The 12915-nt window shown below is 34.5% G+C and overlaps 1 protein-coding gene across 1 annotated transcript in view; it reads right to left on the bottom strand.

Annotated features, from left to right (window-relative positions):
• The window catches only part of ANO2 (anoctamin 2), an 850080-nt gene that overhangs the window by 240328 nt on the left and 596837 nt on the right, over positions 1-12915 (bottom strand). The window contains exons 19-20 of the mRNA XM_053718733.1: positions 10831-10888; positions 2627-2727 (exon numbers count right to left, since the gene is read on the bottom strand). Of these exons, the coding sequence (XP_053574708.1) occupies positions 2627-2727; positions 10831-10888 (159 nt within the window). The remainder of the gene's footprint in view (positions 1-2626; positions 2728-10830; positions 10889-12915) is intronic.

Here is a 12915-nt window from a genome sequence, read left to right as displayed (position 1 = left end):
CTATCTATTTATCTATCTTTGGGAAGGGACATTTGAGAAGAAAGATCAATTTGGGGAGCATAGCGCTTCAGTAGCTAAAAGGACAAGGCTCTACTACAGAGGTTTATTTTATAATGTGTTTTACTGGGTATTTATTGTAAATATTTTTTTATTCCAATGTTCTTCACATAGAAGAAAATATTCTTAGTATTTTTATATAAATATATTGTTACCTGTATTTATTCATATAGCTATATAGGTATAGATATATGTTTTAAAAAATAATAATTTTCTTCTATGTTAAAGGGACACTAAACCCAATTTTTTTCTTTCATGATTCAGATAGAGCATGCAATTTTAAGCAAGTTAATAATTTAATTTTATTATAATTTTTTCTTCATTCTCTTGCTATCTTTATTTGAAAAAGAAGGCATCTAAGCTAAGGAGCCAGCCAATTTTTGGTTGAGAACCATGTACAGCAATTTTTTTATTAGTTCTGTCCAATCAGCAAGGACAACCCAGGTTGTTCACCAAAAATGGGCCGTCATCTAAACTTACATTCTTGCTTTTCAAATAAAGATACCAAGAGAATGAAGAAAATGTGACAATTAGGGATGGGCGAATGTGCAAATTTTCGAATTTCGAATGTAGAACGAATGTTATTACCGAAATTCAAATTCTAAATTCGAATGTCGATAAGAACGAATATTCTTAAAAATTCGAAAATCGAATGTTATTTACAGTTTTCGAATGTCACTTTCGAATTCGAATGTTTATAATTATATCGAATGTCTACATTCGAAATTCGAATTTTTCGAATTCGAATATAAATTCGAATTTTTTGAATTCGAATATAAATTCGAATTTTTTGAATTCGAATATAAATTCGAATTTTTCGAATTCGAATATTACATTTAAAAGCATTGGAAATACTATTACAATCTAAATTCGAATTTTTCGAATTCGGATACACGTATTGCATAATTCGAATATTATATTTAAAGAAAAAGCATTAGAAATACTATTACAATCTAAATTCGAATTTTTCGAATTCGAATACACGGATTGCATAATTCGAATATTACATTTAAAGAAAAAGCATTAGAAATACTATTACAATCTAAATTCAAATTTTTCGAATTCGAATATTGCATAATTCGAATATTACATTTAAAGAAAAAGCATTAGAAATACTATTACAATCTAAATTCGAATTTTTCGAATTCGAATACACGTATTGCATAATTTGAATATTACATTTAAAGAAAAAGCATTAGAAATACTATTACAATCTAAATTCGAATTTTTCGAATTCGAATATTGCATAATTCGAATATTACATTTAAAGAAAAAGCATTAGAAATACTATTACAATCTAAATTCGAATTTTTCGAATTCGAATATTGCATAATTCGAATATTACATTTAAAGAAAAAGCATTAGAAATACTATTACAATCTAAATTCGAATTTTTCGAATTCAAATTTTTTCGAATGTAATCGTAAAATTCGAAACCGAATATTCGAAAATCGAATGTTAGAATGTTATGTAAACATTCGAAATTCGATTCGAACGAACGAATATGTTAAAATTCGTGCCGTTTTTCGAATGTTGCGAAACATTCGCCGATCCCTAGTGACAATAGGAGTAAATTAGAAAGTTGCTTAAAATTGCATGCTCTATCTGAATCATGAAAGAAAAAAATTTGGGTTCAGTGTCCCTTTAAGAATATTGGAATGTAAAATATGCATAACTACCTTAGGGTTTAGCGCAGTTGGTCTAACGTGGTGTCGAGTAAGCATGCAAGAAATAAGAGTTAGTTTTTGAGGGGTTTTTTTAACAGCATGCTTTATTAAGTCTGTCTATGGGGAGAAGTTAGCTTGAAGTCCTGAAGAAAGCGTGCATCGGGTTTCGCTTGTGTGAAAACATTTTACTTTCGACTTGTAATACGCACACTAAGCCGTGCACATTTACTTCCAGCAGTGATTGCACATGAGCGAAATCACAAAATAGAGCACCACTTGTAATCTGACCCACATTGTTTAAATATAGTACCAATAGCTTGCAGGCATTTAAGAAGATGTTATGCATCACTTGCATGTGTCTTTAATATATCTTGACAAACCAATAAGACAGGAAAAAGTGACATATCTCTCAATTTGCAACTATAGTTTTCATGGAAACTCAGGTTAATTAACCACATGGAATCACATATATAAGTAGCTGAGAATCAGTCTTGACTAATTATTGACTATTTTTAACTTTGTTAGTAAAACAGGAAACATTGCAAGGGAACAAAACTGTAAACAGCAGTATGCAGTTTGCCACTCATTCTAGTTTCAACTTAAACCAAAACCTAGTATTCATATAAATATATTTTCCCTGCAAGTTTGTTTTAAAAACACAATCCTAAGACATTATAAGGCAAAAAAATATTAAAACGAATAAATAAGCACAAACTTGTCTTCATTTCCAGATAAATCCCAGTTTGATTGTGGTTTTTAAGCTAGCAATAAAAAATGTAAAAATTGTTTTCGGAGAAGTAATATGATATCAGCCAAAGATTATTATAATGCAATCTTATATTTAAACCTTTCAATTCTTTTTTTTAAAGTAAGACTAAGAAATGTTGGAATATATTACTTACGGTATTCCAATTTCAAACAAGTTGTTCTGTATCAACTGCTTTCCAAGCATTATTATACTAAGTTGAATGCATAACTCCATTAAACAGCCTCCTGGAGCACACTGCAACGAGATAGGAAAAATATTCTTGTTAAAGGAACATTGTACACTAGACTTTTCTTTGCATAAATGTTTTGTAGAGGATCCATTTATATAGCCCATCTGGGAGTGTTTATGTAAAAATGTATAGTTTTGCTTATTTTCAGTGTCCTAACCAAGACCTAAAGTTTTCGATGTATACTGATGTCTACAGACTCCTGGTTGTGTAATTGTTCTTTTCATATGCAGGGCAGGGGGTAAGGAATGTCCCAGTCTAAACTCATCAACAGTGCTAAGCGCAGAGCTTCTAAGTAAGTTTTTAAAAGGTTTTATACTGAATTTTATATCAGTATCTGTACATATTCTTCATTAAAGCAGTGTCTATTACATGCAGTTATATGAAAATTGGTGTATACTGTCCCCTTAATTCTCTGTCTATTGTTTTATGTTTGAATATTAGAAGTGCATACTTTTGTAGACTTAAAACATTTCTGTAAGACCCCTAATGTATTGGCCATAAAGGGATTTTAACCGTGCAATACATGCTAGGTATTATGATGTATTCAAAGCAACGATTAGCCTTAGAATAATATGATGTATTTTTATCCATTTCTGGCTATGTTTACATGGAACATTAATAGTTGAATATGTAAAATGTGCTCACAAATAAGTTCCATATGCAAATGATCTTCACTGTTATTTATTTATGTTTTAAACCAGCACAAAATTAAACTTTTATATATTATTCAAAACTGTTAGCTGTTATATTTCTAGGCCCTGATATTAAACCAAAATATATTTGCTAATGCAAAAAAGTGTTGCTAAAGTTTAATCCTCAAGTAGATTTTATTTCTTTTTAGGGCCATAAAAGCAAATAAAACCAATTTAATTTTATGAGATCAGTCAGTTAATTGGTTGGCTGGCCAGCTGCCTAGCTAGTGGCCTTCTTAAAAACAAGCTCTAAGTAAACTGATCCAATAAAAATTACAACCCCTGGGTAAAACTACTAAATTTTTCCTGTGTCTCCGAAACACTATTTATATATTTATTTTAATGCTGGACTGGCATCTCAATATTTTAGTTTAAAAACAAATATCTCTTCTTTTTACAAAGAATAGTGGACTGACACATACATTATAACCACAAAAGATGGGTACAATTGGAACACCTAATATCCAAAACACACCACTTAGGAAGATTGTGTTGGACCATAGAGGAACCACATAACAAAATGATGTATAACTCCCTATTGATCACAAAAACATTCCAAATGTGGGAACACATTTTAAAAGAACATACCAGCATTTCATCTAAACTCTCCCCCCTAACTTGGCTAATAGAAAATGGACAATTTATGATAGGAGCTAGTGTAATAACTGACCTATCAGAAGCCCTTACACGCGACATCTCGATACATATGTTAATTGCTAATGAAACGTTATTATCACAAGCGGATCTTTTAGACAAAGGATATAGATGCTTTTGTAACTGGTTTCCCTATCACCGAGTGCATCATTTTATTACACACCATGAACAAACCAGAAACATGGTTCGACCACTAACTAATTTTGAAAAGTTATGTGTACGTACCCCCCCACTCACAAATACCCTCTCGACAATATACAAAATACTGACTACTAACCTACAGGGAAACATACCCCCTTACTTAAAAGTGGGAAGATGATCTGGGAATAATAATTCTGCCCCAAACGAGTTTAACCCTTTTCCAAAATATATCCAAACATAAATCTCATTAACCCTACAGAAAATGAATTTTAAACTCCTACACAGATGATACCTTACTCCAAATAAAATGCACTGTCTTTATCAGACCACTGTTGGAGGTGTGGCCACAAAGACAGCAATATGGCCCACATGTGGTGGTGGTGCAACTCGGTTCAAAACTTATGGAGAATGATCATCACAGAAATAGAAACAATACAAGACACCCAATTCACTCTGACCCATTAGTGTGGCTACTAAATAAACCCCCAAACATCAAATATAAACCTTACTTAAATATATTTATACTTTATCAATGTGGACCCGCCGGGTTTCAGAATTTTTAGAACTAGAAGAGTATTACTTTATTAAAAACACTAAAATGGACACTTATGCAGAAATGCTAAACACATTGGAACAATACATTAAAAACAAAAAACAAAGCCCAAATAAACATGAAAAGTCTCCCTCAATATAAATAAGATTATACCTCATGGAATCAACATGTACAGGGAAAAACAAAACCTTAATATTAAAAAATAAATAAAACAAAGCGACGACATACAGCTAAATCACAAATTGGGAAAGAGTTGTTTCAAATACAATAATGCTTCCTTAGAGTTGAAATAGAATTACAGAACAGTCCTTTACTTTGCTGCTCTTTACTTTTCTCCCTTCAAAAACTATTTCAATGTTACTTAATTATAATACTAAGACTTATAAACTACCCAAACATCTGAAATGTACAAGAATTTCACAGAGAACGTCAAAAGGTTTCTTTATTTGTTATCTACTCTTCTTGTCTTCTTTTTGTTTCCTTATTCTTATTTCCCATAATCTTTCTGTTATTAATAGCCAAAAATCCCTGACTAAACTTTGTAACCTATGAGGAGCTGCACCTCCCACATTGTATCTTTCAGTAACCTAAATAAAGTCAGTTAAAAAAATAAAAAAAATATCTCTGTATGGATTTACTTTTTTTTCAAAGACACTAGTATGATAATAAATATTTCCCAGGAACATGGAGAAATATTTTATAAAGACTCTCTGGTTTCTTTAAAATCTACTAATCCAAATACTTAACAGTTTAATGGCTGTTATTGAAAAATACAAGTTATCAGCCCTGGAAATGAGATGGTAAACCTTTATACTACAATGTAGCTATTATATATATAATTTTAATTGGTCTTCTTTAGGAAGATATGATATGTTTTTAAATGTAGTATTACCCAAATTTATCAAACTAGAAATCATTTGATTTACTGAGATAAAATGGTACCCAATGAACGTCATATCGACATTTAAACACTAAGAGTTAATTTATCCTAGAATAAGTCCTTCATGTGAGTGTGAGCATATGAATAGAAAATTTAAAGTTCCAGATTAACAAACATCATAAGCAGCTCCCCAAAAGGTCCTGTTTAGATTAAACAATGTATAAATGTCTTAGTTTACATATAAACATACACAAGAGTCCGTCTGTTGTTTCTCATACTTGTACCCTTTGATCTTTGACAGTGTCTTGATGTCTCATCAATCTTCTGTTTTTCATTAGAACAGCTGCTAAATTTATGAATAGTTAGCATTCTATGTTTTAAATAAGCTGACACTGCTCAGCAAATGGCGCTAGACCACTGTTACAATATGTCTAACTCTCTCATTCTTAAAAGAGATGTTAATGTCTTGTATCTTAATTAGAAGGGTTCAACCTCAGAGGAGATCAATAGAAATTGTTTGTCAAAACATTGTTGTGATTGTACATGAAAAATTAGAAATTCAGAAATAGGTCATCTTGAATCATGACTAAGAAAATCAGATGCTCAAATTAAATTGGGGCAAATGAGTACATATCATTCTTAGATGCACAAATAATGCTTTATTTATTATGTTTTCATAAACATGAGAGGATATTTGTTTGCACATGTTTATACAAAATACATGGTGACTACACCAATGAAAGTAATGATGTAAAGTAAATAAAAATAAATAAAATTACCACCCAGTTAACTGTCTTACGCACATATTAAAGTCCTGTTGGCACCATTCGTTAAAACTCATCCCATTTCTCACTTTGGCCATAACTCCAATACTGACTCATCTTTTAAACCACTTCCTTTATAATTACATATTTCAGTAATCACTAGCTCTCATTTGACCTAAATTCCCCTTCTAACTGTAGATTTATTACCTTATAGACCTAATCCTCAGAATAACTAGAAGCACTAATGTGCAATCTCCTGCACTATTGTTTACTGGACTCATTATAAAGTGGTCTCCATCTTATAACTCCACTAAAACAGCACAAGCAAAAATCACAAATGATTTAACTCTAGCACACCTTCATTACTGACATTTCTCTTAAAGCCTGACACCTTTACAATTCCCCAAAGTCCTCTGTCTTGGAGTCACACTTGACTATTTGTCTTCATCCACATCTCGAACTAAATCACTCTATGTTCAACTGTTTCAATATTTATAGATATATGTCATAAACAATCTCAATAATGAATTTGAACCAATATTTGTCCCCCACAAGGAAGTGATATGCATTTGTAAGCTATTTACTAGATATGTTCATGGGCAAAAAATTCAGTTTGTCCAAAAATTTGTTTCAGATTTTTTAAAATATTTGGTTTGGATACATTTTGTTCATGAAGGCATTCAGTTGGGATGAATATTGGATTAGGATTTGTTACCATTATTTCCAGTAGGAACAGATAATATATGGCTAGATTACGAGTTTTGCGGCATGAGTGACAAAGCAGCGTTAAGGCTCTTTTTCACTACCGCTGGTATTACGAGTCTAGCAGGTTTAGGTGTACTGCACACTTTTTTGGCCGTAACGCAGCGTAACTACCACAGCTTTCCAAAAGTCCTTTTTCAATGGGACTTCCTTTGCACCGGTATTACAAGTCTGCCTGGGAGCCCAAAAAGTGAGCTTTACAGCCTATACCGTCAAGATCCATACCGTAAACTGAAAGTCAGTAGTTATGAGTTTTAAGCTACAAAGCAGTAACATAAAACTCATAACTAAAGTGCTAAAAAGTACACTAACACCCATAAACGACCTATTAACCCCTAAACCGAGGCCCTCCCGCATCGCAAACACTAAAATAAAATTATTAACCCCTAATCTGCCTCTCCGGACATCGCCACCACTATAATAAACATATTAACCACTAAACCGCCGTATTCCCGCATCGCAAACACTAGTTAAATATTATTAATCTTCTGTCCCTAACATCGCCGCAACCTACATTACTGTTATTAACCCCTAATCTGCTGCCCCAAAAATCACTGCCACTATACTAAAGTTATTAACCCCTAAACCTAACCCTAAGTCTAACCCTAACCCTAATACCCCTAACTTCAATGTAATTAAAATAAATCTAAATAAAACCTATTATTAATAATTAAATAATTCCTATTAAAAACTAAATACTTACCTGTAAAATAAACCCTAAGCTAGCTACAATATAACTAATAGTTACATTGTAGCTATCTTAGGTTTTATTTTTATTTCACAGCTAAGTTTGTATTTATTTTAACTAGGTAGACTAGTTAGTAAATAGTTACTAACCTTGTTAAGATAAATACAAATGTACCTGTAAAATAAAACCTAACCTGTCTTACACTAACACCTAACCTTACACTACAATTAAATAAATTACATTAATTAAATACAATTAACTAAATTACACAAAAAAACACTAAATTACACAAAATAAAAAAGAAACGATCAAATATTTAAACTAATTACACCTAATCTAATAGCCATATCAAAATAAAAAAGCCCCCCCTTGAAATAAAAAAAACCCTAGTCTAAACTAAACTGCCAACAGCCCTTAAAAGGGCCTTTTGCGGGGCATTGCCCCAAAGAAATTAGCTCTTTTACCTGTAAAAAAACAAACAAACACCCCCCCAACAGTAAAACCCACCACCCACACATCCAAACCCCCCAAATAAAAACCTACCTAAAAAACCTAAGCTCCCCATGGTCCTGAAAAGGGCATTTGGATGGGCATTGCCCTTAAAAGGGCATTTAGCTATTTTTCTGTGCCCAAACCCTAAGCTCAAAATAAAACCGACCCAATAAACCCTTAAAAAACCTAACACTAACCCCCGAAGATCCACTTACAGTTTTTGAAGACCCGACATCCATCCTCAATGAAGCGGCAGAAGCCCTCAGCAAAGTCGGCTGAAGTCTTCATCCAAGTGGGCCAAAGTCTTCATCCAAGCCGGCAGAAGTCTTCATCCAGACGGCATCTTCTATCTTCATCCATCCGGCGCGGAGCGGCTCCATCTTTAAGACATCCGGCGCGGAGAATCCTCTTCAATCGACGACTCTTCCAGAATGAAGGTTCCTTTAAGGGACGTCATCCAAGATGGTGTCCCTTGAATTCTGATTGGCTGATATAATTCTATCAGCCAATTGGAATTAAAGGTGAAAAAATCCTATTGGCTGATCCAATCAGCCAATAGGATTGAGCTCGCATTCTATTTGCTGTTCCAATCAGCCAATAGAATGCAAGCTCAATCCTATTGGCTTAATAACTATTTACTAACTATTATACCTAGTTAAAATAAATACAAACTTAGCTGTGAAATAAAAATAAAACCTACAATATAGCTACAATGTAACTATTAGTTTTATTGTAGCTAGCTTAGGGTTTATTTTACAGGTATTTAGTTTTAAATAGGAATTATTTAGTTAATGATAGTAATTTTTATTTAGATTTATTTTAATTACATTAAAGTTAGGGGGTGTTAGGGTTAGTCTTAGGGTTAGGTTTAGGGGTTAATAACTTTAGTATAGTGGCAGCGATGTCAGGGGCGGCAGTTTAGGGGTTAATAACTGTATGTAGGTGGTAGCGACATTGGAGGCGGCAGATTAGGTGTTAATAAATGTAGGTAGGTGGCGGCAGATTAGGGGTTAATAAGTGTAGGTAGGTGGCGGCGATGTCGGGGGCAGAAGATTAGGGGTTAATAAGTGTAATGTAGATGGCGGCGATGTCAGGGCGGCAGATTAGGGGTTAATAAGTATAATGTAGGTGTCGGTGATGACGGGGGCGGCAGATTAGGGGTGTTTAGACTCGGGGTTTATGTTAGGTGTAAACATAACTTTTTATTTCCCCATAGGAATCAATGGGGCTGCGTTACGGAGCTTTATGCTCCTTTATTGCAGGTGTTAGGCTTTTTTTCAGCCGGCTCTCCCCATTGATGTCTATAGGGAAATTGTGCACGAGCACGTAAAACCAGCTCACAGCAGCGCTGGTATTGGAGTGCGGTATGGAGCTCAATTTTGCTCACTTATTGCCTGCTAACGCCGGGTTTTTGTAAACCTGTAATAGCAGTGCTATAGGGAGGTGAGCGGTGACAATAACTTGCAAGTTAGCACCGAGCCGGTCATAACACAAAACTCGTAATCTAGCCAATGGACAATTAAAATTAACAAAAATCTTACATCAAACAATTAAAATAATCTATCTTTCAATGTTTAAAGAACATACATATCTGTATGTCTAAGATCAAGCATTCAGTGCATTTTCCTAACATCAGTTATTAAAAATACCATAGCAGGATTGTAAAGGGGATGATGGACAAATGATTTTAAGACCCCCTGTACATCATTACAAACAAAGGAGCTTATTAACCAAACAATTCCTACACATTTTTTTTTTAGCCGAAGATAAATTAACAAATGAACAAATCGATTTTGACAAATAAACATTAATTTTTCATGCATTTCGTCCAATAATGTATTTGGATGGTCGTGTGTCAAACGACTGAACAAATCAGCCTGAATGCATATCTCTACCATTCTCAATTTATAATAATACAATTTCAGCATCAGATCCTGAAGACTGCAGAAGTTAGCAACGGAACCACAACTTTATACTTAGGGTCCGATTTATCATGTGTCCATCGGCATTTATCATTGTGCAAGCAGTTCTGGTGAACTGCTTGTGCAATGCTGCCCCCTGCAGATTTGCGGCCAATCGGCCACTAGCAGGGGGTGTCAATGAACCCGATTGCTGCTTCTTAACTCCTGTTTCCGGCGAGTCTGAAGCCGCGTGCGGAAACAGGGGTATACGGCCCCATTCGTGCCGTGATAAATCGGCCCCTATATGTTTAATTTTAGTGTACAAAATACCTACCTAAGTTACTGAATCTAACTTACTTTACTGTGATCATACATGTTATGTTCGCACCACACGCATATTAGAATGTTATCATGAACAGCAGACTTATATAGTGAAATCATTTTATTCCCATTCTGTAAAATATACCTTCATATCTAAAGTCTATTTACTACTATGGAATTTAACAACCAAAGAGTCATAAGGTAGTAATACTTTTAAAACTAAAATGAAAAGTAATTTTATTTTATTTTTTTAAACTTACCTCTTCTACTCTATAATCATTGAAGATATAAGCATAACTCCCAGGTCGCCCCACAAACCTAGGAAAAACACATAACAGTATAATAATTTGTATTCTAAAATATTATTGATTGTTTATATTTTCATCAAAATTAAGGCATAACAATTAAGTGGAGTATATTTGTTACACGTAAGGAAAACAAAACACTAGATTAATGTAATAATCTCTCTAAATTGAAATCAAAGTGATAATCAATATTAAACTTCCATGATTTAGATAAACCATATAATAATTTTAAAAAAAAAACATATTTACTTAGTCAATTTACCTGTTTCTCTTGTTTTAAAGGAACAGTATAGCCAAAATTAAACATTCAGGATTCAGATAGAACATTCAATTTTAAGCAACTTTCCCATTTACTTTTATTATAACACATGCTTTGTTTTTTTTGGCATCCTTTGTTGAAGCGTATAGCTACGAAGGCTAATAGGAGTTTGGGAGTGTGCACATAATCTCTCTGAATTAAATTGAAATTAAAGTGATAATTAATATTAAACTTCCATGATTTAGATAAACCATATATAAAAATCATATTTACTTTCATAGTCCACTGCCTCAGAGTTACACTTGACTCTATCTATCATTCGTCCCCCATATCTAATCGCTTTCTACATCCTGCCGCAACCATCTACACAATATTTCCAAGTTTTGCCCTTTTTTGAGCGCTAACACCACAAAGCAAAAAATGCACTCCCTTATTATTTCCCGACTTGACTACTGCAATAGCCTACTTACTGCCCCTCCTCTTTCCCGCCTCTTACCCCTTCAATCTATCCTAAATGCCTTTGTCAGGCTGATCCACCTTTCCCATTGCTCTGTATCAGCTACAGCTCTCTGCAAGTCCCTTCATTGCCTCCCCATTCACAGCAGAATTAAATTCAAAATTCTTACCCTTACATACAAAGCTCTCACCAACGCCGCTCCCCTCTACCAATCCTCTCTAATCAACAAGTATACTCCAGCCCGCCCACTAAGATCCAACAATGACCTGCTCCTTGCATCTTTGACTATCATCTCTTCCCATGCTAGACTGCAGGACTTCTGTCGTGCAGCACCTACCCTCTGGAACACTCTCCCTCGTGCTGTCAGGCTTTGCCCTAATCTTTCTTCCTTTAAATGTTCCCTGAAGACTTTTCTGTTCAGGGAAGCCTACCACCCAACTCAATAATAAATTAATTTCACTTACCTAACATTTCTCTCATCTAACTCTGTATTAACATCTTTCTCAATCTTGCAGTCCTCACCTCCTGTTTCTCAACCTCCTACCTTTTTAGGGGTCGATCCGATATAAAGCGTCGCCCGCAAAAGCCGGCGACGCCAATATTTGCGCGGATTTGGTATCACATATACGGCGTAACCTAGAAGTTACGCGCGTATATTTCTGCCGTCGCCCGCAGTTTTTTGGGCCATAGGCAGGTATACCAAACCCGCGCAGTTTGGTATCCAATATGCAGCGTAAGGACTTACGTGGCGAAAATGGAGAAAACTTACTCCATTTTCACCTCGCCACAAAAAGCAGCCGTAAGAAGCCTTACGCTGACTATTGGAGCCCCGTAACTTCCTAAACTGGCTGCTAAAATAAACCTAACACCTAACGCATGCGCAATGTCTATCTCCCTGTCAACCGCGATCTGCTAAAATAAACCTAACACCTAACGCATGCGCAATGTCTATCTCCCTGTCAACCGCGATCCCCCCCCCCCCCCCGAAATCCCTAATAAAGTTATTACCCCCTAAAACGCCGCTCCCGGACCCCGCCGCCATCTACATAAACTAACCCCCTACTGTGAGCCCCTAAAACCGCCGCCATCTACCTTATCTATCCCGTAATCTGACCCCTTACACCGCCGCCACCTATATAAAAATGATTAACCCCTAATTTAATCTACCTACCCCGCCGCCAGCTATGTTATCTATATTAACCCTAAGTATATTATAGTTAATATAGTTATTACATTATATATATTAACTATATTAACCCTAATTATATTAGGGTTAATATAGTTAATATAGTTACTATAGTATTTATATTAACTATATTAACTC

This window comes from Bombina bombina, chromosome 6 (assembly GCF_027579735.1).
Source record: "Bombina bombina isolate aBomBom1 chromosome 6, aBomBom1.pri, whole genome shotgun sequence".
In the NCBI taxonomy this organism is placed as follows: domain Eukaryota; kingdom Metazoa; phylum Chordata; class Amphibia; order Anura; family Bombinatoridae; genus Bombina; species Bombina bombina.
This window is presented reverse-complemented; position numbering and strand designations above follow the sequence as displayed.